The 27,323-nt window shown below is 41.2% G+C and overlaps 1 protein-coding gene across 1 annotated transcript in view; it reads right to left on the reverse strand.

Moving 5' to 3' along the window:
• The window catches only part of ACTN2 (actinin, alpha 2), an 85,376-nt gene extending 63,733 nt beyond the window's left edge, over positions 1 to 21,643 (reverse strand). Inside the window, exon 1 of the mRNA XM_012660155.1 lies at positions 21,518 to 21,643. Coding sequence (XP_012515609.1) covers positions 21,518 to 21,643 — 126 coding nt within the window. The remainder of the gene's footprint in view (positions 1 to 21,517) is intronic.
• Between the last annotated feature and the right edge of the window lie 5,680 nt (positions 21,644 to 27,323).

Here is a 27,323-nt window from a genome sequence, read left to right on the forward strand (position 1 = left end):
CATGGTGGCACACGCCTGTAGTCCCAGCTACTCGGGAGACTGAGGCAGGAGGATCGCTTGAGCCCAGGAGTTTGAGGTTGCTGTGAGCTAGGCTGATGCCATGGCATTCCAGCCTGGGTGACAGAGTGAGACTCTGTCTCAAAAACAAAACAAAACAAAAGAACAAAATGGGCTAAATCTGTTATTATTTATATTGTTCCTCTTTGACCACACATGTGCACAATTCTAACCTGGAAAAGGTGATTATTTGAGTACACAGATGAGGGACCAAAAAAAAAAAAAAATCAATCATGAGTCTGCCATGGTTTTCTGAATATGAGTCCATTTCATCTTCCAGTTAATTACTACTTCTTTTAGCAATAAGGCTCTAAGCTTGGGCTGGCTCCTGTAAGACTTGAATCTTTACCATTCCATTTTCTCCAGACAAACATTTTGGCAACACATTTATAAAATTTCTTTATACTTCTTTAACCAGATTTTTCTTTAATAATAATTACATAAAATACTCATTTCAGATCACATTTCCTGAAATGGAAATGAATCACAGACCTGGGGCTTTTTGAGCGAAATGAACCGGAGTCTACTGAAGGCTGGGATGTTCAGGCAGAGATACAGCATGAAGCTCTGGGAGAGGCAGGCCTGAATAACTTTTAGCTTTAAACCTACCAATTATAAGACAGCATTGTCTGTTAGGTCAAAAAACGGTCTGGGGCACTGTCAAAGTGTTCTATGATGTTGAGGTTGCGTATCACTTAATACTTTGCTCAGGGAGCCGAGACATGAAGAGGGCCACTCTGCCCTGACACTCGTCATGGTCTGCATCCCGTGGGGTGGGACAACCGAGCCACAGCGGCAGCGGCCCCCAAGAGGGCGCAGAGATGACAGGCGGAGCTGGGTCCAGCCTGCGGTCCTGGCTCAGAACTTGAATTCTATTTCTGACTCTGACACCGTGCAATTATTTGTCCTTCACGTCCTGATGCTTTCCCAGCTATAAAAAAGGAGCAGTCATTGTCATGATCAGCTGTGTGAAATCGTTCAAAAGGTTATCAAGGGGAGAAGAAATTCAAAAGTAGGCCGGCTAACACTACCTGTACCAGAGTGGTGCTAACACCCTCTCACGTAAAACCACTGAAAACCACAACTCTATTAAGCTGCTTTTCTAAAAATGCTCCATTTATTTTTCTATTTACAACAGTCACTTTAATAGCGTCTTCTTTTCCACTTCGCAAACTCCCAATTTGCCAAGATTACTTCTAATTGCTTTCCTGGTTCTTTTCAAATATTGGAAAAGCGAGGGGGCTCTAGAAAGCTGCATGTTTGTTAAATCTCTGGTTAAAGTAGCAGAGGAAGGTCAGAGCTGTTTCTCTGAAGTAAATGTGATTTCAGCGTTAGCATTAAGAAAGGAGATTCTGCCGTCATAGAGAATAGGGGCCCAACCCTCTGAGGGGGTAGAAATTCCTGCAGTCAATGTGGCTGGCAAAGGACTACAAAGCTTCTCAATCCTGCTGACCAAAAAAAGCCCTAAAGGTACATACATCTCAAGAGGAACTGCCCTGGGTGATCCTAGAAAATGCTGTAACAACCCAACCAAGGGGTCACTCCAGAATCACATCAGAACCCAGCAGTGTGACCTTGAATTTACATATTCAGACACTTAACCGCCTTGAAAAACATGTAGAAAGTGTTGGCGTCTACACTAACATCAAGGAAGTTCTCTGGACCCAGAAGCTACTCACAGCGGTGACTAAGTGTTCAGCATAATGAAGACTGAATAACCATCTGACTTTGAAAACATTCCAAACCTTCAAGCCTGCCAGGTGCCCAGATACACCTTTCAACTATTCACACAAAATTTTTAAAATTTAATCAAAGTGAGGATCTTGTAAATGAAAAAGTGTTACTTCTGAAGATCTTGCATGTGCTACAATCAATTACTGAGATGTCCATTTGGGGCCCTAATGTTCTCATGACTTACATAAGCAGACATCTAACTACACAGTGGGCAGCCCTTTTATTCTCTGCCCACAAATCTCTGCTTAGTCTCAAGATCCTGTTAGATAACATGGTATGTGATAGCTCGGTTTAGTAATCCCAGAAAAACGAGCAGCCCTTAAATCCGAAGCCTGGCTTTATGACCAGTGTCTGGTGTGGGCAAGTTAGCTCATCTCTCCGTGGCTTGTTACTTCCTCCAAGGAATGCATTATTAATCTAATTCCACTAGTTTGCTCTGAAGTGTGATGGATTATAAGAGACTGGAAAATATTTTACAAATATAAATGCCACAGAAACACAAAGGAACAGCAATCAGTGATGGCAATTCAAAGAAACTTGAGATGCCGTGGGGTTTAAACTGAAAGAGAATTAAGTCGTTCCAGAATCTTGCTCAGGTATGGAAAGACTGCTTAGAAAAATAAAGACAGCCTATTGTCACGATTTAAGCCTACTTGAGCATAGGAGATTTCCGCCTCCCATAACTAAGGATAAACATGCTGTTGCTTAGCACAATTCATAGAATGTTGTTGCACAGACAGAAAGGGGATGCAAGAAAGTCTGTGATCCAGGAATCCAGAACACTGCCAAGTCTTCATCTTTTCCAGATTTGTCACAAGAATTCACATGGCTATTCAGAGAACAAAGAGCATCATTAGCATATCTTAATATCCTCTGGGTAGGTGTTCAGAACGTCAGTTTTTGTTGATAAGGGGCAAAAAGTATTTTGCCCATGTAATTTAAAAAAAGAAACAAACTTATTACTAAGGGACAATTAAAATAATGGGCAATATTCAAATCAGGACTTGGTTCATAATACACTAGGTACAAAGAGCCTTACAATGAACTCTTGTAAAAGGCAAATCCCATTGCATTCCACTGCAAAAGGAAGACCCAAAACTGGTTTCCCAGGCTTTTATGTGTCTCTATGCATACATATTACGAATCAAAAACCCAAAAATGAACTTGGTAGCCTCTAATCCTGACTTATTCACCTCTGCCATCGCCCAGAGAAGCCAGCACTCAGCAAGTGCACCTGTATTCACACATGCGGAGCTAGTACCTACTCAAATTTTCAATACGTCCAAGCTTAAACTGTGATGATCTGTCATAAACAAATTGAACCTCAACAGTACCAAAATTCTGCTTTTAACTTCAGTTCTAGGGATACTGATAAAGACAAATTTAATTACCCAAAGACAAGGTAAGGGGAAACAAAAGAGAAGTAGCCTTTTTTTCTGTTGACTCACGCCAAAAAACTCTGCCTGCAAGCAGAATTCAGAATTTCTTTCTACCCAATGCCTTAGTACACCTACCAGTCTCAAATTCATGGGAAGGAAAGCCTACAAATAACTCAAGAGTATTCCTAAGCACCGTCACCACCACCACTTGAACATTCTAAGAAATGCTGGTCAAAGCTTTGTTTCGTGTTCTGGACAGGGCTTGGGACACAGTGACAATCGATAACTTTTTTTTTTTTTTTTTTTTGAGACAGAGTCTCACTCTTTTGCCTGGGCTAGAGTGCCATGGCGTCAGCCTAGCTCACAGCAACCTCAAACTCCTGGGCTCAAGCGATCCTACTGCCTCAGCCTCCCAAGCAGCTGGGACTACAGGCATGCGCCACCACGCCCGGCTAATTTTTTCTATATATATTTTTAGTTGTCCGATTAATTTCTTTCTAATTTTTAGTAGAGACGGGGTCTCGCTCTTGCTCAGGCTGGTTTCGAACTCCTGAGCTCACACAATCCGCCCATCTCAGCCTCCCAGAGAGCTAGGATTACAGGCGTGAGCCACCGGGCCCGGCCAATCGATAACTTTTGTTGAGTAAAGATCTTATTTGTCAGACTTTCTGGGACAGATCAAAAAGGAGAGCAGTCAGATTTTTTTTTCTTCTAATTTTACCAAGGCACTCATCAAGTAGTAAGCCAGACTTTTTTAATCGAACACATTTTTAAAAATTGAGAAGCTAAAACTGTGTACCTGTTCAAGTTCCAGGCTTTTAAAAATTATTATTATCCTGTCAAACTTAAGTACAAAACCCCTGAATGTTAAGAAAGACTCTGTAATTTTGCCAAAAAAAAAAAAAAAAGAGAAAGAAATACCTTGCAAAAATAACAGGCAACCTCACAGCTGAGGGTATCTAAAAATAGAATCAGGCTAATGGATGACACTTTAAGTGGGTAGGTTAAAGATGGCTCTCCCAGCACTTGAAAAGATAGTCTTACCCAGGTCTGGTTTTAATCAGAAATTCTGAACCGTGAATTTCAGGCTTCAACAGCCAGGCTCAGAGACTGACTTCCATTTATTCCATGAGCTGTTCAGAACACAGAGAGAAAGGTGATAAGCTTTGAGGCTGCATAATGGGGAAAAAATGCTTTTCGGGGTTTTCAACAAAGCCAAATCTATCCCCAACTAATTTCAGTTTGAGGAATAACCTCCTTTAGATGTGGAATCTCTCCCATAACTTCCAGGAAGGATGGAAGCCACGGAATTTGGAAAGGCTAATAAGGCTACTTTGTATAAGGAAAAATCTGTGCTCCAAAGGAAAACCTGTGCATTGTCCATAAGCAGCGCTTCTAGGCTCTTCTACAACTCTGTATGTCACAGACGACGACAGCAAGGCAAAGTAATTCTGTCTACAGACATGAAAATGAATTCTGTCCAGTACAGGGTCAACCCACATCTTTATAGAAAAAAGTCTGCCTCCATTTGGGCATTCTTTTCAATATTCCTGATCTATAAATGTGTCTATTCTTCAGATGCTCTTTTGGAATTGGTTATAAAGCCTCACCAGTTAATGAGTTAAATAACATCTTTAACACATATTCATCTTTATTTTCGTATGGCAGTCATGATTTTACATTTGAGAATTTTAATACTTAGTTTGAGTCTTTCTTCTAAAAAGAGGTCAACATTCCAACATGCCAAAATATTCACTATTCTGATGTAAATGTTATTGAATCCTGTGATATTATAATATACATATATTGGTTTTGTCCATAGTTCCTGGCTCATAACTCCCATAGCCCTTGTCACAGTCTTTTGTTATAATGCTGGGGCGCTTCGGGCCTCAGAAGCAGACCTCAGAAAACAGATTCTCTCTGACCTTCTCCTGCCCTCCTTTCACCTGCTCCTTTTTCTCCCCAGACAGGACTCTAATCTTGCCCCTGCCTTTCTGCCTCGGAGCTGGCCATCAAGAAAAGAAATTCTCTGACCTGCTGTGTCTGATTGTCAGTCCTAAGACCCCGACTTCAGAAGGGGTCCTGCCCCCATAATCTGGAGGAAAGAATGGTACACAGAGGCCAAGAAGGATCTGGATGGACAGGCCTTGCCGGGTTTCCCAACTCAGCCTACCGGTATTAGGTCATGCCCTTTTTGTCCAGTTACATTTCTACATGGTCGTCTATGCTCCAATCATGTCTATTCAATGAAATCTCCATGAAAGGCCCAGGAGGACGGGGTACAGAGAGCTTCCAGGATAGCTGACCACGTGGAGGTTTCTGGAGGGTGGTGCGCCTGGCGTGGGCATGGAACCTCCACGCTCCTTCCCCCACACCTCACCCTATATATCTCTTCGTCCATAAACCAGTAAACACAAGTAAATGTTTCCCTGAGTTCTGTAAGCTACTCTAGCAAATTAATTGAACCAAAAGAGGTGGTTGTGGGAATCACAATTTGAAGCTGGTCGGTGAGAAGTTCCAGAGGACCAGACTTGCAACCAGTTGTCTGAAGGATGGTCAGTCTTATGGGACTGAGCCCTCAACCTGTGCATCTGACAGCGTCAACTGAAACTGGAGGACATCCAGCAAGTGTCCGCTGTGGAACTGATAGCTTGCTTGGTCACACTTCGTCACAGAAGTCTTCTGTGTTGATTGTTGTGGTGTGAGAGAAGAGGAAAAAGTTTTGAGTTGTTTCCACAATTTCGCTGAAGATAAATAGTAATTAATACACAAGAATGATGCAAGAACTAACTAAAGTCCATCATATGTTGATCTTACATTATAGTATGCTTTTCTTGTCCTGGGAAACTAACAACTGTCTCAAGGCCTACTGCATTCCTTTTCTATGTCAAATTCTCCACTTAAAACCCAATACATGGGGGGAGAGGGGGCAAAGGCAACATATGTAACCTAAACATCTGTACCCCCATAATATGCTGAAATAAAAAAAAAAAAAACCAATACGTGTCCTCATGTTCCCTCTTACACTGATTGCCATAAATAATACTGGATTTGCGTTGAATTATTTAGCATTTTTCTCTGTTTCATAAAAGATCTTACATTTATCGAGAAGCTAAAGCATTTCCATCTGTTAATTTCCTCCCTGCTGAAAAAATTTCCTACAAACATTTTATTACCACTTACAGGAGGTCCTTATTACTCATTCTCCTAAGTCTTACTTTTCAGCTGCAACTACTTATCTTCACCTCGCTATAGTCCTCCAGGTGGAGTTAAATGACATAGGAAGGACATCACACCTTTCCGAGCTGTGGATTCCCGATGCTAGCTTGCAATTCAAGCTAGCTCTATTTTAATTCCAAGGGTTGTTTTAAAATTCTTGAAACAAGATTGTAATTATTTAAAAAAAGATACAGCATTTTCTCTTCTGAAAAAGGATTAACAAATGATCTCAAGGAACCCCACCCCCCAATGTTAACTGTTAAATTCAAAAGAGTTAAGACGAGAAATATGAAGATTCTTCCCAAACTATTTTAGGACTGAAAGCATATGTTAAGCTAACCACATCAAATATCTTTAGAATCAACGTCTAAGTCATTTTCGCTCTAAAAGGTTAAAAAAAAGTAAAAGGTAGTAAGCGGAAAGAAATACAGCAAAGCTATTGGTGTCTGGTCATCTGAGCTTAAAGATTTTCTGAGCCAGGATCCTGACTTAGCCACTAGCTGGATGTTCTGTGGGGTCACACCTGCCTCCCCCAAGCTGGCACAAACTACGTGGAGAATTCCTTGGAGGATTCTCTGGTAAGCGACCATATTAAGCCTTACATATGATTGATCCTGAGCTATGCTTCCCAAAATAACTTGTTCCCTTGGAGCTTGGGTAATTATGTGTAAGATGTGGCTCTGTGACAGGGCATACCCAACTGTTGCTCAGTTTTAGGCAAGAGCAGCATTTATTGTACTTTCCTCAGTCTCTTCTTGAGGATGAATTCAAGCTTAAAGAAAAGCACACTGATGTTTCCCCCCAGCCCATCCGGCAACTGGGGAAGCAGCTTGTACTACGCAGACAACAAAATAAATATTCTTTAATTTAAGTTCACCATACTGCTACTATTTTGGGGGACCCAAATAAATGGCTGCCTACACACAGGGATGAAAGTATTCATTTAGAATGAAACAGCTCTCTGTAACACACCACGTTCTCTGCATCGGTGTCCCGGACCAGAGCACAATTCTAAGTAAGGAACAGCCCACAGTCAGGTACATCTATAGCTTTCCCCTACATATGGGGGAAACTCTGGTTAACATATGGAAAAAAACCAAAAGCCTGGGCATTTCCAAAGTTTCTGCCAACTCCACACCGGTGGGAACCAGGCTGGGATTTCCTTCATCCAGAGTTCCTGACTGGAAAGTGTTCACGAAAATAGATAATAAAGCCTTTGCATCCTTGGCCATTTCAGACGATTAAATATTTTGGTATAAAATACATAAATATATGCTTCTAGACTATAGCATAAAGCCATCTAACAGGCACCTGGAAGAATGTGAATACTTGTTTTCTCTGGGTTATGACTTTTTAAAGTTTCTTACATATAGTCTATGATGAACATTTATTCCCCTTATGCAATCATTTAAAAATGTATCTCAAAAAAGTAACTTGGGAAAGTATATACAATTTGTTAGTATAGATTCATCAACTATTTTCTTTGCCCTTCCCTGGTTATCTATAATCATGCTAGGTAGCTTTAACTTCATTAATCCTCCATATTCCTAACTGGAGGGGAGGGAATTACACTGGATATATTTTTTATATGAATTGGACATATAATCGAACAATCTTATACTTCTGAAGTTAATTGCTTAATGAAGCGCTACTTTAACAAGATTTGTTAAAGCATTAAAATCCCTATTTTGACATCACATTTTAAAATCCTAATGGGGGTGCAAGGGCAACATACGTAACCTAAACATCTGTACCCCCATAATATGCTGAAATAAAAAAAAAAAAATCCTAATGGAGAAGGTAGGCCCTGTCCAAGTCCTAAGACTGCAGAATAAAATCCTTTGGAATCCTTAATATCCAGTTACCCAGATACCAGTTACAGCAACAGAACCCACTGTCATGTACAAGGTATTTCTAACACCTTTTTTCCTGCTTCCCTACCAAGTCCTTAAAGGACTCTAATGGTGACAGCCCCACCTATCTCTCATTATAGAAATAAGGGAAAATGTTATATTAAACATGACTTTATCACACAGTAAATGTACTAATCTACATTTCACTCCCAGCTTTTCAGGTGCCTTAACACAGAAATAAATTCTTGTAATTTTGAGAAAAGACAATCTATCAGAAGAACAAATCTAGACATCTGACTTTGGTAACTGGTTGAGATAATTAAATAATGTTAATGCTTGGTTTTTGAGATGTGCAAAATAAGTGTTGTTAATGCCTAGCCGATATTAATATCAAAGTGTCTGAAGTGTAAATATATACAATATTTATAAAACTATATACATAGCTTATAAAATACCAAAAGCATAACAGCGACGCATATTTCAGAGGGCAACCTGGCTCCTAAGAGGCCTCCACTGGCACCAGTGATCCCATATCCCTCCAGTCACTGGACTTACTCCCACAGCTGTCTGCAAAATTCAGTGGTCTTCTAAAAGATTCATGAACTAGAAGATTCAGAATTACTAGACTCTTGGTATATAACATTTATGAAAGTATTAGAAATCTCACTTCACCGATGTTTGCCTTTTTAAAGTTCAGAAACAGGCCAGGAATTTGAAAAAAGGCAGTACCACCCTATGTATAAATTACTTGGGTGCCAACATTGTTCTAACCTTTCCATGAGGTTGCCTTGTGTATCTCCTCAGAACAGGGTGACCATAGTTTGTAGTCTAAACTGGGCTACTTCTGGGAGTCAAAAGAGGTACTATTTATAATTCCTCTGGGACAACAGCAATGAACTGTGATCGTCCTGGGCAAACCTGAATGTTGGGTCACCCAACCTCTGAAATTATTGCAACCTCCTTCACCATTTCATTTCATAGAATTCCTGAGATATGAAGTGACTTGCCCCAGGTCACGGGGCTATTGTGCTGCTCCTCACACAATCTCTCATCTTTTAGGGTTAAAATGAATATTGTAAGGAAGGAAGTAGCCCAGAACTGCCGTGTACAGGCAGCACCCTCCTCCCGTCAACACTTTTCTGGGGCTGCCCTGGAAACTCATATGTCTAAGAGGGTGAGGGCCTGCTCTGTGCCTAAATAAAATCCCCGGAAGCAGTCTTGGCAAGACAGCCCCTAAAAATAACCTTTCCTGAAGAACCCTTTCAATGTCTGTTCTGCTCCTTCCTCTGGCTGTACTCTGGGGGTGGTGGAGGAAATAAAGATGCAGAAGTATCAAATTCAGCAACCTCAGACAGTGTCCCCACCTCCCAGCTCAAACTCAAGCTCACCACTCAGTAAGAGCAATGGTCAGAGAAGCTCAGACAGGACTAGGCTCAACAAACCGAGAGAGGGTAGGGTCAGTTTGTAGGATCAGTTTGCAGGAGAGAGAGATGTGCCCCACGTGCGACACATCCCACAGTACCGACTTCACACATGGGCACACGCTGTGGTTAACCATCCATATCTGCAGGATGTTAAAAGGCCTCACCATCCTATTCTCCTATTGAGTCTGAAATTCACCAGAATTAGACAAAAGGGTTATTGTCTCAGAGAAGTCACCTTTAAAATATGGGTGATCCATGGAAAGGCAGGTCTCAGGAATCTTTAGTTTTTAGGAATGGACAATTAGGATATTAAGGGTATGAGAAATCATTAAAAGAATTTGTAGTTTGGGGGGCATTAGGAGAAATCATCATCTTACAGGTGGAGCAGGCAGCAGGCCTTGGTGCCCCGGGGCCTTAGGGAGGAGAAGGGATTCCCCCAAAACAGGGGAAAGCAATAAGTCAGCACTCATAGGCCTACTTAGCAATTTTGCTTTCTCCCAGTTTCCTATCATAATAAAGCATCTGTTAACCATTAAAACTTTTCCTTTTGGAATTGGACATCCCCTATTGATGAAATGTGGCTCTTTGGTGGTCAGTTAGGTTCTGAGGAATTCATTATAGTATCTCTGCTTTTGTATATGTTTGAAATTTCCCATAATAAGAAGTTAAATAAAGAAAAGCAGGATTTTTTAAAAATGTAAAACGAGTTCTGCCATTTCAAAACCTGTTAGGCCCAATCCCTGTGGGGCTCTGACCTTAGAGTGTGTTCGTTCCTAAAAAGACACAGCATCAGTAAGAGGATAACTCTAATCTACACTCTTTTTTTTTTTTTTTTTTGAGACAGAGTCTCACTGTTTTTGCCTGGGCTAGAGTGAGTGCCGTGGCAGCAGCCTAGCTCACAGCAACCTCACACTCCTGGGCTCAAGCGACCCTTCTGCCTCAGCCTCCCGAGTAGCTGGGACTACAGGCATGCGCCACCACGCCGGCTAATTTTTTTCTATATATTTTTAGTTGTCCGATTAATTTCTTTCTATTTTTTGGTAGAGACGGGGTCTCGCTCTTGCTCAGGCTGGTCTCGAACTCCTGAGCTCAAACAATCCGCCCGCCTCGGCCTCCCAGAGAGCTAGGATTACAGGCGTGAGCCACCGCGCCCGGCCTAATCTACACTCTTGTCTCTAAAAGTCTCATTTTCTAGTTCCAAAAGCGTGTTGACTCAGATACTCAGGCATCCTGAACTCTGGCTTCTTTTGGAGCCGAGTCAGACATACCAGCATTAATTCCAAAGATGTGCCCTTCATGGCATGTCCTCTAAAACTCCGAGAGGTTTACTTGGTTTTTCCTGTGGTCTCTTTCTTACTGCTTTGGCATTTCTGTTGACAAAGCAACTGCTAGAGCTTGACTTGAGAAAACCTTTCAATGGCAGTATGTACAATGAGATAACATTCAGTTTTCTCATTCTCATCAGATATTCCCAGTTGTACCAGTTTAGAAATTAAAAATTCACAGACACGCACACACCCTTCCACAAAGGCAGGAGGTTTCTGGTAAGTGAAAAATTAGGAACACTGAATCCTTGGCTTCTGCTCTAAGTTATTGGTCACAGATCCAAGCAGAAAGCAACAAAAACGGAAAAAGGTTAGTAGTTAAAAACGTGGCCCTTAGAGTTAAATACCCTGGATCTGAAATCCAACTCTACTATTTACAGACCAAAAACATGCAATAAAATAATTAGCAACTCTGTATTTTATAAAATTTCATTTGTGAGATAGAACCATGTCATCATAAGTTAGATAAAATTCTGTGTACATTCTTCCAGCTACCACTTCTCCCTCCTCCACCACTGTTGCACAAGTTCCTTAACTTCCCTAGTTAAAAAATGAAGACAATAACATTCATCTTTCAAGATGGTTGTGAAGAGGGAATGAAACAATACATAAGGTTAAAACAGTGCCTGGAAATTCTCAATAATAGCTGCTTCTCTGCATTATACAGTGAATAGTTTGGGATACTAGGAATAATATGTGAAAATATCCCTTTTTTTAATTCACTGGCAAAATCCATACATTAAAATATCACTTTTACTGCCTGATCAGAATTTTTTTTGGTTTTGGTATTATACTAAAAAAAAATTAAAACATCCTTCTGCTCCAAAACCTAACATAAAAAGCCAAAGTATGCAATAAAATAATCAGCCACTTCATATTTCATTAAATAATAGTAACAGAATAGAAATATTACAGTCTGTAAAATGTAAAACTCGTGGTTTGCATTTTTCTAACTAACATCCCTCTCCCCAAAGCCTAGCCCAAACTGATCCTCACTGGGACTTCTGCCTCCCCTCAAAAATGTGTTTGTTTCAAAATAGAAAACTGTTCTTCTCTATGAGTAACCTCTAAGCTGGTTACAATTCTGCATTATGTCTTTTACCATTTTTGTGACCGCTATTCTCCAATACCCCAAAATATCTATAATATTTTTTAAAACCTTGAAACAAAATACCTAAATGACGACCATAATTCATTTCATTTCCTTAATTTTATAAATGATAAAGTAGAAAAAGAAAAATCTATCTTGGAGTTAAATTCTACATTTGGTATGTAATGATGCAACAAATTGCATGTGTTTTTAGAATCCTCACAAATTTTCAATAAAGTCTTCCTTAGTAAAGCCTATCATTGACCATTCCAAGTGCAGAAGGATTTCGTATCACAGACTTGAGCACACCACCATAAATAATTTCTCACAGTTTTTTGCTTCCTTTGAAAATATAACTCATCTCATGAGCTAAAAGATATTCCATTCCACAGTGCCAAAGCCCTGAGATTTCTGTTCTAGCAACTAAACCAGCTCAAAATGCCAGATTCAGGCTGACTGGCAAAGTTCCAACAGAGTACCAAGGTGAGGTTTCTCCAAAAAGAAAAATCAAACACAACTTGACAGTTCAAGTGATTCCAAGTTGTCTAATACATGCACATTTTCATCCAGAAAAGCAAGGCTTCCACATTCGGTTAACGTCACCGCTTCCCCTAAAGTCTTCTATTCTTAGCTCACTTTAGTGCCTTCTGGGTTGATCCTTTTTCCACTTTACTCATCCAGAGTTGCAACCATTGCCTGTATGCAGATAACTTTTACACCTAAATCTCTAGCCTGGACCTTTCTCCTTTATATTTCCATATATTGGGTATCAAGTGCTCAATCCAAATCCCACACTTTTTAACTCCTACAAAACCCAAGAGCCCCCTTACTTTTCCAAATGAATACCAAAGATATTAGACATAAGGCTAGAAATGATTAAAAGTCAACTTTACAGTCTGTCTATTTAGTAGTATTGGTCAAGGGCCACAAATACAGTGGGACAATAGTGGGAAAGTGGCTTAATTGAGTTGAAACATAAGAAATTGCAATTTTGGGAGGTCAAAATGGTCAGCACTGAGAATTTCACATGGTTTTTACCTTATATATAAAATATCTCAAAATTCTCATAATGGGCAATGAGATTACCTACCTTCTAAAAATAATTACTATCTTCACATCTTGTCTGACTGTAACAAAGTAACAAAGATTCCATATGACTTTAGAAGATTTCTTGATTTGCCTTTGCAATCTCAATTACAACTACCTGTGCAAAACTCCATCATAGCTTCATATTAAATACTGCTCACATTACCCCAAAATAATCTCATATTCACCTATTTGTCCATTGGGGTCTCATGATCATTAGAAAAATGAGTCTTTTCTAAGACAGCAGGCCTTTTATGAAAAGGTGGTAATGGGCACTAGGAAGAATCTACTTTCAAGGAGTAGTAATTTCTAAAGACGATGACTAACACATTCACCCCCTAGCAAGAACAAATAAAACATGACATATCCAAGTTATGCTTCTTGGTCTAGGACTTGGCAGGTATCGAGACTGTGTATGCTGCTTTTTCCCGGGATCACACACACTCTTTAGAATCACTTGCATGTATTCTCCATTTTCCAATTCTACTGCTGGATGCTGTAGCTTCAAAAAAAAATTTTCCCCACGTTTTATACACAAAACCACAAATTTAAATTTATACTTATCTGAATCATAAATGAATTTGGAATTTTCTTTAAGTGAGTGAAGGTTTTCAATGTGAAAAAAACAGTCACTTCAAATCAAATTTAGTTTACTTGAAATTTTTTTCACAAATAAGGGACCACATTTTATTATAATAAATCTGCAGGTATGGGCTTTTTAACTCCAGAAGCTCTAAATTCCAAATTATTATTATTATTATTATTTTAATGAGAAGCTTATCTTTGAAGGCTCGGTCCTAAAACAAGAATCAAGTCAGAGAACTTGATCATTTTGGAGACTTGAGAAAACATTTTTTTTAAAGCCTTCGACAAGTATGAGTTGGCATTAACACATTTATAGCTCAAGGCATTATAAAGCTGGTTACGAAGTTTTTACTTGTTAAAATGAAATTTTTTTAATTAAAAAATTAAACTAAATTTTTTTTAGAAATACAATTCATAATTTCTTCATTCAACAAAAGTCAGGGAGGACTCTGAGGGCCACAGGGAACTACAGAGAAGAGCAGGACTCTGAGGGCCACAGGGAACTACAGAGAAGAGCAGGTGCTCACAGCACTTGTAGAGGAGACAAGGGGAGCACCAGGTGACCCATGTTCTGGAAGCCAGGCCTCTCAGATGAGGAGCTGCACAGGGAAGAACTCCCAAGACGGGAGGAGGAGGTAGCGTCTGTGCGTAAGGCAAAAGCAGCAAGTCAGACACTGTGAGGTACCATCAACAGGTTCGGATCTCAAGGAACCTGCAGGGGGTGGGGGATAGAAGAGATGACAGGGCTTGCTCAGGCCTGGTCTCACAAACCACCATAAGAGGTTTTAACTCAAAATGCCCACATTTAATTTAATTATCTTCATTATTAACACTGAAAAAAAATATGGCAGCTCCTAAAAAAGGCAGGTTAGCAACTGGTACAATTGTAAGAGAAAAAGAAGGAAGTTTTTGCAAATTTTTTTCATTTAATCTGAATGATTTTCAAGTTTCTACAAATAGGGTAAATGTAAATATAAAGCATTAAACATTTATTGGTGAATAATGTATGTATTCCCATTCTAAGAACTATAATAAATGAGTGAAGATGAAATAAACTCATTAAAGTTTATTATATTGCCAGTGGTTTCATAACAGCTTTCTTGTATTTATCAATTAAGTCAAATAAAAATGATTAAGAACGTGTTTTCAGTTAAAAAAAAAAAGGGGTTTAAACTCTCTCCTGAAGACAACAAAGAACCAGAGAGACACTTTAAGCAGGAAAATACCATTACCAGACTTGTGTTTTACAAAGATCCTTGCCAGCATCACAGAGAAAAGCCTGAAGACAAGTATGGTCTGTGGAAGGTGACAAAACAGGAGGCGGCCACCCTTATCTAGGCAGGGAATGCAGAACGCCTTGAGGCAGAGGAGGAGTGGGAAGGGGCAGGGTCCGGGAGGACCCCATGCGAGCTGGTGACTGACTGGCCTGGTGTGGAGAGAGGGTAACTCCCAGGTTTCCGGCTTGGGAGCCTGGGAGCAAGATGTCTCCATTCACCATGACAGGGAGCCAGGGGGATGGGGGAGGCGCTTGGTAAACATTCTCTACTTCTTTCTGCCAGCCTGGTTGCATTGGGTGCCTCTCCTCTGTGCTTCTCACTGACCTTTTCTGTCTCTTGAACTAGGCTGTAAGCTCCTTAAGGGCCAGGGTCATGTCAACTTAACTAGCCCCCAACCCTTCCCCTAGAAGGACTATAATAAATGTTTGCCAAATGAATGAAAGAATGAACAATCGTGGTTGTGCTCCATTTATATTTTGCTCCTCAATGGGGCTTCAGGTAAAAATACCTTCTAGTTTCTGATCTAGAAAACTGTGCAGAGGGAGTGTGTGTGTGTGTGTGTGTGTGTGTGCATGCTTGTGTTCAGACATGTTTGTACAAAAAATTCTCAGACTTCTTTAGAAAGACCAAATTCTTGCACTTAAGATTTTCCTCCCGTTGAAATTTGTCTCACATAGTAGTTAGCAAGCTTTCCTCCCCATCCTGCTTTCAGTGCTCTCTGGAAGAATTAGTCCCGTTCCCAGGGAAACAGTGGTAGAATTCTGACTGTCCTCCAACGCATTCCGTGTGAACTCCTCTGCTCATCATGAGAGCGCCCCCACCCACTCCAGAACTGAGCCTTTTCTGTAGGTGTCTCCCAGCTGCAGCAACTGACTGCAGTGCTTTCTGACAGTTTTCTGAGGCTTTGCATTAATTAAGTTTCCCAGCTAAAAGTTATATTCCTTCTCCCACGCTCACAGAAAATCTTAATGGGGGCTCCAGTTTTTCACTTGGTGAATCTGGCTGAAGGAGTAGGCCAACCCCAGGACACATCACAGTGCCCAGGACAGGAGGCAAAGACAAAGAGTGATTTTTCCGCCTTCTAACTCCTGCACCTGTGAGTCCCCACAGCAAACCATGTGCATACTTATAACTGCCCCTCTGGGTGTGGAGGCTTCTTGGGGCTCACACAAGATTCTGCCTCTCCCTCTTCCTTTACACTCCTGCCCATCAAGAACTTTCTCTGGCCATCTAAGGTTATCTGAAACTCCAGCCACCCCACTAAGCAATGGCACCTTCGCCACCAGACTCATCACCTCAGCAGGGTGGCTCCTTTCCCTGCACTAAATAATGACACATCCTGTAAATATTTAGCTTCCCATCTAGAAACAATCTCCCAGCGGATAAACAGACTGTCCTCATTAGTTTGTTTTTACTCATCAATGTCACTGTCTTGAATTTAAAGTCCAGGAGCTCTAATGGGGAGAATGGTATCTACTTAATTGGATTTATACAACAGCCTACCGTGGAACAACATGTGGTTATTTAATACTTTTTATAATCCCTCCAGATTACTCTCAAATTGATGCCTTCCTCGCCCTTGTTCTAATCCTCACCGCTTTATCTGTATAGTTCCATAATGGGCTTTTGCCTGAGTCCCTCAGCCTCAGGCCCCTGCCTACTCAGATTTATCCTGTAAACAATACTAGTCCTTTAAACATGGCTTTTCCCAGCTCAGAAAACCTCAGAAGCTCTGTGCAGTTTGGAGAATAAAGCCCACTCTCATCCTGGTATCCGAGACCCTCTATAACCAGGCCCTGTTTTATCAATCCCACATTGTCTCTAAATTTAAATAGGCATCTTTGGCTTCAGTAAACCTATCTCCTCTTTACCCATCCTCAAGCTGTAGACACATCCAAGAATACAGAGCTAGGCTTCGGGAAACCTGAATCCCGGTCTGGCCACTTTGGATACTTTCTCCTTCTACACTCTTTCCTCTGAACTTGTTCCCCCACCTCTGGATCCTGTGAAATACTAGATGTAAAGATGCTTCCATGGTGCCAAAAGGGTAGGTAAACACTTCCTGTATTACACCTATCACTCCCCCGCCCCCAGCCAAAAACCCGCACAACAGGTTTTTCATAATATTTCTCTAGCCAGGAATGCTCTGCTTCCCTCTCCTCTCTACTCAGCTCATATTCAGTTATTACTCAAATTAAATCTCAAGTTCTACTCCCTTATAAGTGCTTTCCTCATTATTTTTCACCCACAATGATTTTCCTTATTTGGCCTTCTACAATTTTTATTCTTTTTTTTTTTTTTTTTGAGACAGGGTCTCACTCTGTCGCCCAGATTGGAGTGCAGTGGTGTCATCGTAGCTCACTACAACCTCCAGCTTCTAGGCTCAAGCAATCTTCCTGCCTCAGCCTCCAGAGTAGCTGGGACTATAGGCGCATGCCACTACACCCCGCTAATTTCTTAATTTTTTGTAAGGATGGTTTTCGCTATGTTATAGAGATGTATTTTTGCTATGTTGCTCAGGCTTGTCTTGAACTCATGGCCTCAAGTGATCCTCGTGCCTCGGCCTCCCAAAGTGCTAGGATTACAGGCATGAGCCACCATGCACAGCCCAATTTTTACTCTTTATATAAGCATCTGGCACTTATTATTCAACAATTTCTTATGTTCTAAGTGTTCCAGTGTGTAAATCCTATCTTTAAAAGTACATCAGGGGAAGGGGGAATAGGAAGCTAGTGTTTAATGGGTACAGAGTTTCAGTGAGGGATGACGGAAAGGTTCTGGAGATGAATAGTAGTGATGGTTATGTAATAATGTGAAAATAAGTAATATCATTGAATTTTACCCTTAAAAAATGGTTAAAATGGTAAATTTTATGTTACTGTGTATTTTACCGCAATGAAAAAAAGTACATCAAAGTCACTAAGGACCAAATCTCATGCTCCATCAACCCTCACAAGTCCAGCATGGTGATTACTATTAGACCACCCAATAAAATCATCAGATACTTTCTGCACAAAGAACATTTACAGATCATTTTACAATGTATAAAGCCTCTTCACCATAAATCAGCTTAACTATTTGATCCAAACAAAACCCTGTGAAGTTAGGAAGATGGCCATTGATCTTCATTTTCTAGAGGAAGAAATTGAGACTTGAAAGTTCCAGTGAGTCCACTGCAGTCGAACAGAGAATACCAGGCAGAGCTGAGATTCACCTGGGTCTCACGAACCCGAGAAATTTCATGAGCTTATTCTTAATTGTTCATCTTGATGGAACAATTAGTGCTTTTTCTCTCCGGAAATATTCACTCAAGAGTATGTCTCATTAGGCAGGAAAAGCCTTCACCTTGTGCCCTTAATCAGCAGCTGTTTCCCACAGAACACTAGCAGGACAACTTGAAGGCTCCCAGGCTCTCTACTTAACCCAGACCCTGTGGGCAGCTGCCCCCACACATGCATCCTTCCATGCTGGCTGCCCTGACGTGGCCACCCAGCAGCCTAAATGCCAGATGAAAAGGAGGTTCTCCAAGGTGAACCAGGCCATCTAAACCGTGAAGAGTGCAAGATAATTTGAATTTCTTTAGGGACTATTAAAACCAATCAGAACTCTTAGAAGAGTTTATCAATCATCTAGCCATATACAGATTATGGATGTAAGGACCCTTTATGTATTGAAAGGTGTATTTCATTTCCTTAAAAGGCCTGGTCTAGCCTCCCGGCGTGGTTGAGGACAGCGCCCTGTGCTTGCGGAGATAGCACACATATTCAGCATTGCTGTTCTGACAAGTCACCTCCAAATTAGGCTTCGGTTGAGGTAAAGGCTCAGTGTGTTCCTTGGTTCCAGGAGAAGCCTGTTTCTAGCACCGATGCTCTGGAAGTTTCAACAGTCCACTGAAGGGAACCCAAGTTACTTGGAAATTGATATCCCTAAGCTGTGTCCTATATGGTAAAACAGTCTCTCTACCTCCAAAGTGAGCCTCATTATTTCAGCCTTTTAAAATACAGTAACACTGCAGGAGTTTTTCTTCTACCCATAGGCTGTATGAAGTAAAATACAATCTTCTTTATAGAAAATAGAAGTACTCTTAGCACTTTGAAATGCCTATTCATACTCATGCTAAATTGACTACCTTCTCGATCACCTCCTCTTATAAAAAGCACTACACTCTTACAAAGTCCTTCTGTAGCGTGGTCATTCCACACCAGAAAGCAAGGATTACCATAGTCCATGAGACTCTCTGAACTGTAGATATAATTAGGCACCACATCCATTATAATGCTACAGACGTCATCATGTGCTACCAGCATCTGTTGACAGATCTCATACCCGGCATATCACTGAAACGGCAAGTGTGGAGAAGGTAGCCCACAATAGAAACAATGGCATTTATCCTTGTCCTGTTCCAACAGTTTGTCTCATAGGACATAAATAGAGGCCACTGCTCTGGCTGCCCTGAGCTCACGGTTCAATATTATTTTACTGACTTGAGCAGGTTCTATACCAAAAGTAGAAATAGAGAATCTTCTAGATCTGTTCAGCTGTGTCCTAATGTACTTTTGGGCTTTTTTCCCCTTGCATTGACAACATTCAAACTATCTTAAGAAAAGAAAAACCGCCAAATTCTCACTTTAAACTTTTTAGCATTATTTTGAACTGGGATCAAGAAATATGCCCTTTTTAAATAATATACTTCAAATGCTATACAATTATAATAATGTAGTCAGCATAGAAATCCCAAACCTAAAAAAATTACAATGTCATTATCCAAAAATATTGCAAATACATTAAAAGATTAAATATGGCAGAAGACATGTCAATGTGGCCTCTGGAAATTGACAATAGTTCTATCCTGCTATTGTATTGTACTTTTTAAAAATCAACAGAAACCACTGTGATTAGACTATTACTCTCAAAAATGATGGGCAGACTACCTGTCCAATTCCTTAGCTATTTTATTATTCCTCATAAGAAAAAAAGCAATCTTTAAAACAAAGATCTGGGAGTTTTGGGTTTTTTTTTTTTTAATCCATAAAAATGTAGTAATCAAAATTTGGGGAAAATTTTTTTAAAAATCCCTCACTGCTAAAAATTAAAGTCACTTTTTAACTTCTTGTGAGTGATGATGCATCTACTGGTCCAATGATACATTAGTAATCAAGCCTTGTGCTTCCTTCACAGTAAGTCCTTTCAAAAATTGCAGAAGGTTTGAAATTTTGTTTTCCTTTATAGATTCAACTTCTATTTATCACCTCCGTTCTCTTGTTTCCAAGAAAGGTAGGTATGGTAGAAGCCTCAGGAAACTAAGGCAGAGATTGAAATGTAGCTAAACTAGAGCTTTAAAATAATAATAGTAAATGGTATTTTAAGAATGAGGGTAGACAAGAAACATCCTGATATAAAAATAGTGCTTGGTTATTTGATAATTATCCAACCATGAGACCTCTCTCTTTCCAGCTAACATTTTGTAGGGAGAGAAGCATGGGATGGGTGTCTTCCACCATCATACACTTACTCACCATATTCTAGCATACAGTCACCTGCAGTGGCAATTACCCAGAAATTCTCATGCACACTTATGGTAAAAACGGGTTATCCACTTAAAAACAGGCCCTTAGAAGGGAAATCCACCGATAAAAAAAGCACAGAGTGCCAGGCTTTTGCCATGACCCTGTTATCATAAGGTTGGGTTAGCAGGTCTCTGTTGTCACGCCTGGCCCAACCAGGATCTGTGCGCAGTCAAATAAGACCAGAGATTTGGCCTCGGGGTGAGCATCCCCTGTTTATTCTAGCCAAGAGGATCAAGAAGAAACCTTGAAATAGTGGAATGTTCCATTGGGCCCTCAGAGAGTGCCAACCAAAATGGGGAGGGAGCTTTCAGAAACTGGCTGACTCTTTAGTCCTCGTCCCGTGTGCTTACCTCAATGAACTATAAATAGAACGTGAAATAATTATTACTTTAGCCGTAAATGTCTAGTGTTCATACAACATCCCTCTCTCAGGAACCCAAAACATTCAATAAATGACTTTCAGTGACTCTGGGGGGCATCCCTGTGAAAACTGGAATCAAGCTGACGCTTATTAGACCTGTTTTATTTGGGAAGAGAGAGGAGAGGGGGGAAGTGGACACAACGGGGAGGGGAAGGTATACCTCTGCGGCCAAGGTCACAGACGCAAGAGGTGAGGAGCAGACCAGAGACTCTTTCAGATTCTGGTCTCATGAAGGTTGGTATGAGAAACAAAAACTCACTTACACAGTACTGTTCTTCCCTGAACATTTTTCGGTTTGTAACTCTTATGTTACCCACACACACGCGCGCGCACGCACACGACGCCTAGAGTCCTGCCCGTCCCTGGACGTGCTCGTCCTAACGGGGCCCCAGGGCTGCCGGCACGCAGGACCACACACCACCTCCACCGAGGGCCCCTCGGGGGCGCAGGGACACACACGCGCGGGCCGGCCCGCGACGGCGGCACGGGCCCCGGCTGACCTTCCTCTGCTGCTTCTCCCAGGCCGGGTCCAGGAGCAGGTCGCGGTCCCACTCCTCCTCCTGGATCATGTACTCATCCTCGTCATACACATAGTTGTACTGCACGCCGGGCTCTATCTGGTTCATGGCGCTCGCTGGCGGGGCTGCGGCGGGGCGCGCGGGGCTCGGGAGACGGGCGGACTGGCGGGCGGACTGGCGGGCAGACTGGCGGGCGGACCGACGGAGGCGCGGGGCTGGCGGCTGGCGGGCGCGGGAGGCCTTCGCGCGGCTGCTCTCGGGGCGGCACGCCTGGGCGCTGGGTCTGGGGCGAAGCACCAGCTCGGGCTGCGAGCGGCTGCCGCGCGCCGCTTAATAGCCGCGCCGCGCGTCACGTGGCCGCCGGGCCGCGCCCCCGCCCGGCCCCGCCCGTCGGGCCCCGCCCGCGCCTCACAGAGCGCTCACGGGCCGCCCGGGACCCTCCGCCCGCTGCCCGCCGCCCCGGCCCCGAGACCGCCTGGACGCCGCGTGCGGAGGCCTCTGGGAACGTACGGAAGGCGGCCAGCCAGCCCCGGCCCACGCCGCCGCCCACACGCGGCTCCCTCACGGCTGCGGTGACCTGCGGGCGCCCCCGTCGGTGCCCCGAGTGGTGGGTGAACGCGGGCCGGGAGAGGGACACCTACGGGAGGGGCCCCGACCACCCCCAGCACATCCGTATTTCACATATTTGAAAACTTTCCAAATATCCTTTGCATAGTCACGTTTTCCACATATTTCCACATATTCTATTCATTGGATGGAGATTCTCTCTCTCTCTCTCTCTCTCTCTCTCACTCACACACACACACACACACACACACACACACACACACACACACGTAAAGTTTAAAAGCTACAGAATCCCCTCTTCTTTCTCTCCTCTCTGCCCTCACCTGGGGAAATCACGGCAAGGGACGTTGGTCAATCATGTTAAAAAATGTCAGGAACCAAACCAAAGTTAGGAAGTGTCTGCTGTCACCTGCCAGTAGTAAATCTGAGAGGATGGACAATGGAGGACTAGAAGCCAGCTGTGTGTTAACATCTCCATCTTCCCGGACGTATGTTGCACTTACCTCTTTTTATCCCGGTGGTGCTGGCTAGCTGTTCCTTATCCGTTATGCCCTGAAAGAAGCAAAACAAGGACCCCTGGGATGAGTAGGCTGAAAATTTTAATTCAAATATGTATTAAGCACCTACTGTAAATCAGACATTGCGTTAGGTGGTCAGATGTGAGCTGGTGGTCAGGGATGCCTGCTTCCAAATCAGTTTATATCTGAATTGAATAAAAGTTGCCCACAGATGCTACAGAATTGTTTGTGACTCAGGGCTACTAACTTGTTGACATGTTTCAAGCTGAAAGTATATCTTGATTTATTATTGTTCCTTAGAATTTTTACATCACTTGCTTTTCTTCCTTTCTTTCTTTCTTTCTTTCTTTTTTTTTTTTTTTAGAGATGGGGTCTGGCTTCGTCACCCAGGCTGGAGTACATTGCTCTCTGCAGCCTGAAGCTCCTGGGCTCCAGTCATCCTCCCACCTCAGCCTCCAAGTCACAGGCAGGTGAGCCACTGTGCCAGGCTTTTTAAAACATTCTCACTAGGCTGTAAACTCCACCAGGGCAGGGATTTTGTCTCATCCACATTGTAATCCTTGGCAACTAGAAGTGTGTCCACTGCATAGTAGGTGCTCAAATATTTGTTGAAGGAAGAAGTATCTCTGGAAACAGTGCGTGAGCTAATTTGTTTATATTTAAACTTAAAATTTAAAGTTTATATTTTGGATTAAAATCATACTCTCTGAACACGTTTATCAATACACTTTAACTGTTAGAAACTGGATCAACAATTACAAAAAATACTACAGTGTTAGTCTTCAGAAATTAACTGTGAGGACTTCAGGTTCCAAAAAAGGAATAAACAGCACCAGATTTAACATCCTGCCTGAAACAACTAAAATCTGGGGAAAACATATATAAAACAAAGGCTTTTGAGACATTAGTCATCAGGCAAGGAGGGACAATGAGCCCTGAGTGGCAGGAAATATTAATAAATGACCTGAGTACTACAATTGCCCCAGCTTACTGCCTAGAGAAAATTTTCAAGATGCAATGCAATAAAGGGGAACCCAGGTACAGCTTAGTCATCTCCCTAAACTGGGAGCTCAGCGAGACCAAAGCGTTAAGAGTTTACAATGCCAGTTGCAGGAGAGGATAGAACTGCAAAGCGAGAGAATTCTAGAGATTTGCAGAGTCCCCCTGGAATCTGATAAGTGAATGTATGGGAGAAAACTACCTGAAGCCAAGGAAAGACAGCCCCAAAAAGGAATAGAAGGAATGATTCTTGGAACTCATAGAGGATCAAGAAAAGTTCCTTTTTCCATCAGCCAGAGTACAAAACCTTATAACTCACAAAGCATCACACAGAGTACTCAGAACTGGGGCAATATTAGCTCTTAATTAAATGTTGCACTAGTCCTGCCTGAAAAACCTCAAAAGCAAGATCTGAAAGAGTGAAACTGTTTCTGAATAACTTAATCATGTCCCAGAACAAAGCTCAAAAATATCTGTAGGAAAAAAAAAATGTATAGGAATATGAAAACATTCAATACCAAATAAGGTAAAATTTGCAATTTGTGCCACCTATCGAATATTGCCACGTGTGCAAAGAAGCAAGAAACCGTGAATCATACGTAAAGAACAATCAATCAAAACTTAAAACTGATCCAGAATTGACACATATGATAGAATTAGTAGAAAGGAACATTAAAAGAATAATTATAATGGCCAGGCGCGGTGGCTCACGCCTGTAATCCTAGCTCTCTGGGAGGCCGAGGCGGGTGGATTGTTTGAGCTCAGGAGTTCAAAACCAGCCTGAGCAAGAGCAAGACCCCATCCCTACTAAAAATAGAAAGAAATTAATCAGACAACTAAAAATATATAGGAAAAAATTAGCCGGGCATGGTGGCGCATGCCTGTAGCCCCAGCTACTGGGGAGGCTGAGGCAGGAGGATCGCTTGAGCCCGGGAGTTTGAGGTTGCTGTGAGCTAAGATGACGCCACGGCACTCTAGCCTGGACAACACAGTGAGACTCTGTCTCAAAAAAAAAAAAAAAAAAAAGAATAATTATTACTGTATTCCATATACTTAAGAAGCCAGAGGAGAGACATGCCAAGTGGAGACCTGGAAGATATTTAAAAAAAGATCCAAATTTAATATCTAGAGATGAAAACTACAATGTCTGAGATTAAAAATATGCACTAAATGTGTTAAACTACAGAGTAGATATTGCATAAGAAAAGACTTATGTATTGTTTTTGAACTTGAAGGCATAACAATAGAAAATGTTCAAAAAAGCTACTAGAACTAATAAGCTAGTTTATCAAAGTTGTAGGATACAAGGTTAATATACAAAAATCAATTGTATTAGAAATATCCAGACTCAGATAGCTTCACTGAAAAGTCTATCAAACATCTAATGCTGCATAATATCTTCCAGAAACTAGAAGAAGAAACACTTCACAGCTCATCTTATGAGGTCAGCATTACCTTGGCACCTGAACCAGACAAAGACAATGAAAAAAAAAAGAAAGAAAGAAAGAAAACAATAGACCAGTTTCCCTCATTAACACAGATGATGCAAAAATCCACACAAAATATTAGCAAACTGAACCCAGTAATGTGAAAGAAGAATAAATATCTGCAAGTCACACATCCAACAATAGACATGTCCAAAATATATTAAAAAACTCTCTAAATGTAACAGTAAGAAAACAATCCTATAAAAAGATGAGCAAAAGACTTGAACAGATAGTTCAGAGGGTATACTAATGGCAAATAAGCATAAGAAAATATGTTCAACATCATTAGTCATTAGAAAAATGCGAATTAAAATCACAATGAGTTACAACTATCTACCTGTAAAAATATCTAAAAATCTGAAAGTCTGAACATATCGTGTTGGCAAGGATATGGAGAAACTGGAATTCTCATACATTTTTGGTAAGAATATAAAATGTTAGAACCACTTAGGAAAACAGTTTGACAATTTCTTTAAAAAGAAAGAAGTTTCTTATGTTCAATTTAACACATATTTACTGAGTGTCTAGAATATGCTTGTTCTGTGGCATATAAAGATGAGAATGATAGAGAGTTCCTGCAGTCAAGTAATCTATGGTCAACGTGGGAGAAGCAGACACATATATCAGATATAATAATTAAAGTGCTATTATATTGGCTGTCCCGACTACAGTGAGACCATGAATGAAAGACATATACCTACGTATATGTTGTACTATATGTTCCACTCAATGTGTTTATACAAGAGAAAAGAAAGTGTTTACCCATTTCAATATGTGTACATCAATGTTCATAGCAGTTTTACTTGCAATAACCAAAAACTGGAAACAGCCCAAATGTCCATCAATGGGGGAATGTATGAACAACTATAAATTAATGAATAGAATATTATTTGGCAATGAAAAGGAATGAATTATCTCAAAATCATTATGCTGAGTGTAGTAAGGCAGACATAAAACATCCACACCTTACCATTGCGTGTATATAAAATTCTAGAAAATGCAAGCAAATCTACACTGACAGAACACAGATTGGTGGTTGCCTGGAAATTGGGAGGGTCTGGGTATGGGTGGGAAGGATTTCAAAGTGGCATGAGAAAACTTTTGGGTGATAGATTTGTTCATTATTTTGATTGTAGTGATGCTTTCAAGCATATGTCAAATTTTATCAACACTGTATGTTTTAAATATGTGCACTTCATTTTATGACAATTACATCTCAACAACACTATTTAAAAATTAACTGTGTACTTCTCTGTTGCCCTAACAATTTGGACTGGTTCAGCACCCAGGGATGGTGTTTCTTTCAGGATATCTCACAGATTTCGATTTTTAAAATTATGCCCATCTTTGGAGGCTCATCTAAAATGCCTTCTCCTCTAAAACATCTCCTGATAATTTCAACCAGAAGCGACTCACCTCTGTATTGTAAACAACTTTAGTATACTGATTGTATGTAACTAACAAATACTGCCTTGAATTGTAAATAATTGTGTATCATTTCCTTTAATAGATTATACACTCCTAGAAGGCAAGGACCTTACCTTGTACAGTTTGAAATCTCCATTATAAACCAGTGCCTAGTAAATGTCCATAATTTTTTTTTAAAAAACTCATAAATATAGCTAATATTTATTGAACACTTACTTTGTGCCAGGCACTATGGGGAATGCTTTGAACGCTAGCTAATTTAATTTCACAGCAACCTTATGTCTGAAGTAAGTATAATCATTCCCATTTACACATGAGAAAACTGTGGCTTCTCCTATTTTCTGGAAAAGATTAAGTAACTTGCCCAAGATCATGCAAATAACAGTTGGCAACACCCAGAACTTGACCCCAGGGCTGCTGTTAACTACTGCTAAGGGATTGTGGGACCCAGATGAGATCAGCTACTTAGTGACAGAGCCACAGTTAGAGGTCATGGCTCTATTTCCACAGGCTTCTCCTTTGGGCCTTTTTTTGGGGGGGGTCAACTGGCCAAACTTTCACCCAGACATTTTCTCCCCTCAAGGTAATGAAAAATTCCATGACTCAAGCATCAGAATCTCTCTCCACGTCTCCAAAATGTCCTTGACAGGCATAAGAATCCCAATCCCTGCTCAAGGTATTCAAATCTTGCCTTTGTGCTTCCCTGCTGCCTTCCTCCTTCCGTCATGTTCATCTTCAAGTCCTCCTTCATCTTTGCTGGAGCCCTCTCAGTCTTCTTGCCAGTCTGCC

This window comes from Propithecus coquereli, unplaced genomic scaffold (genome assembly GCF_000956105.1).
Source record: "Propithecus coquereli isolate 6110/MARCELLA unplaced genomic scaffold, Pcoq_1.0 Scaffold66, whole genome shotgun sequence".
NCBI classification, from domain to species: Eukaryota; Metazoa; Chordata; class Mammalia; order Primates; family Indriidae; genus Propithecus; species Propithecus coquereli.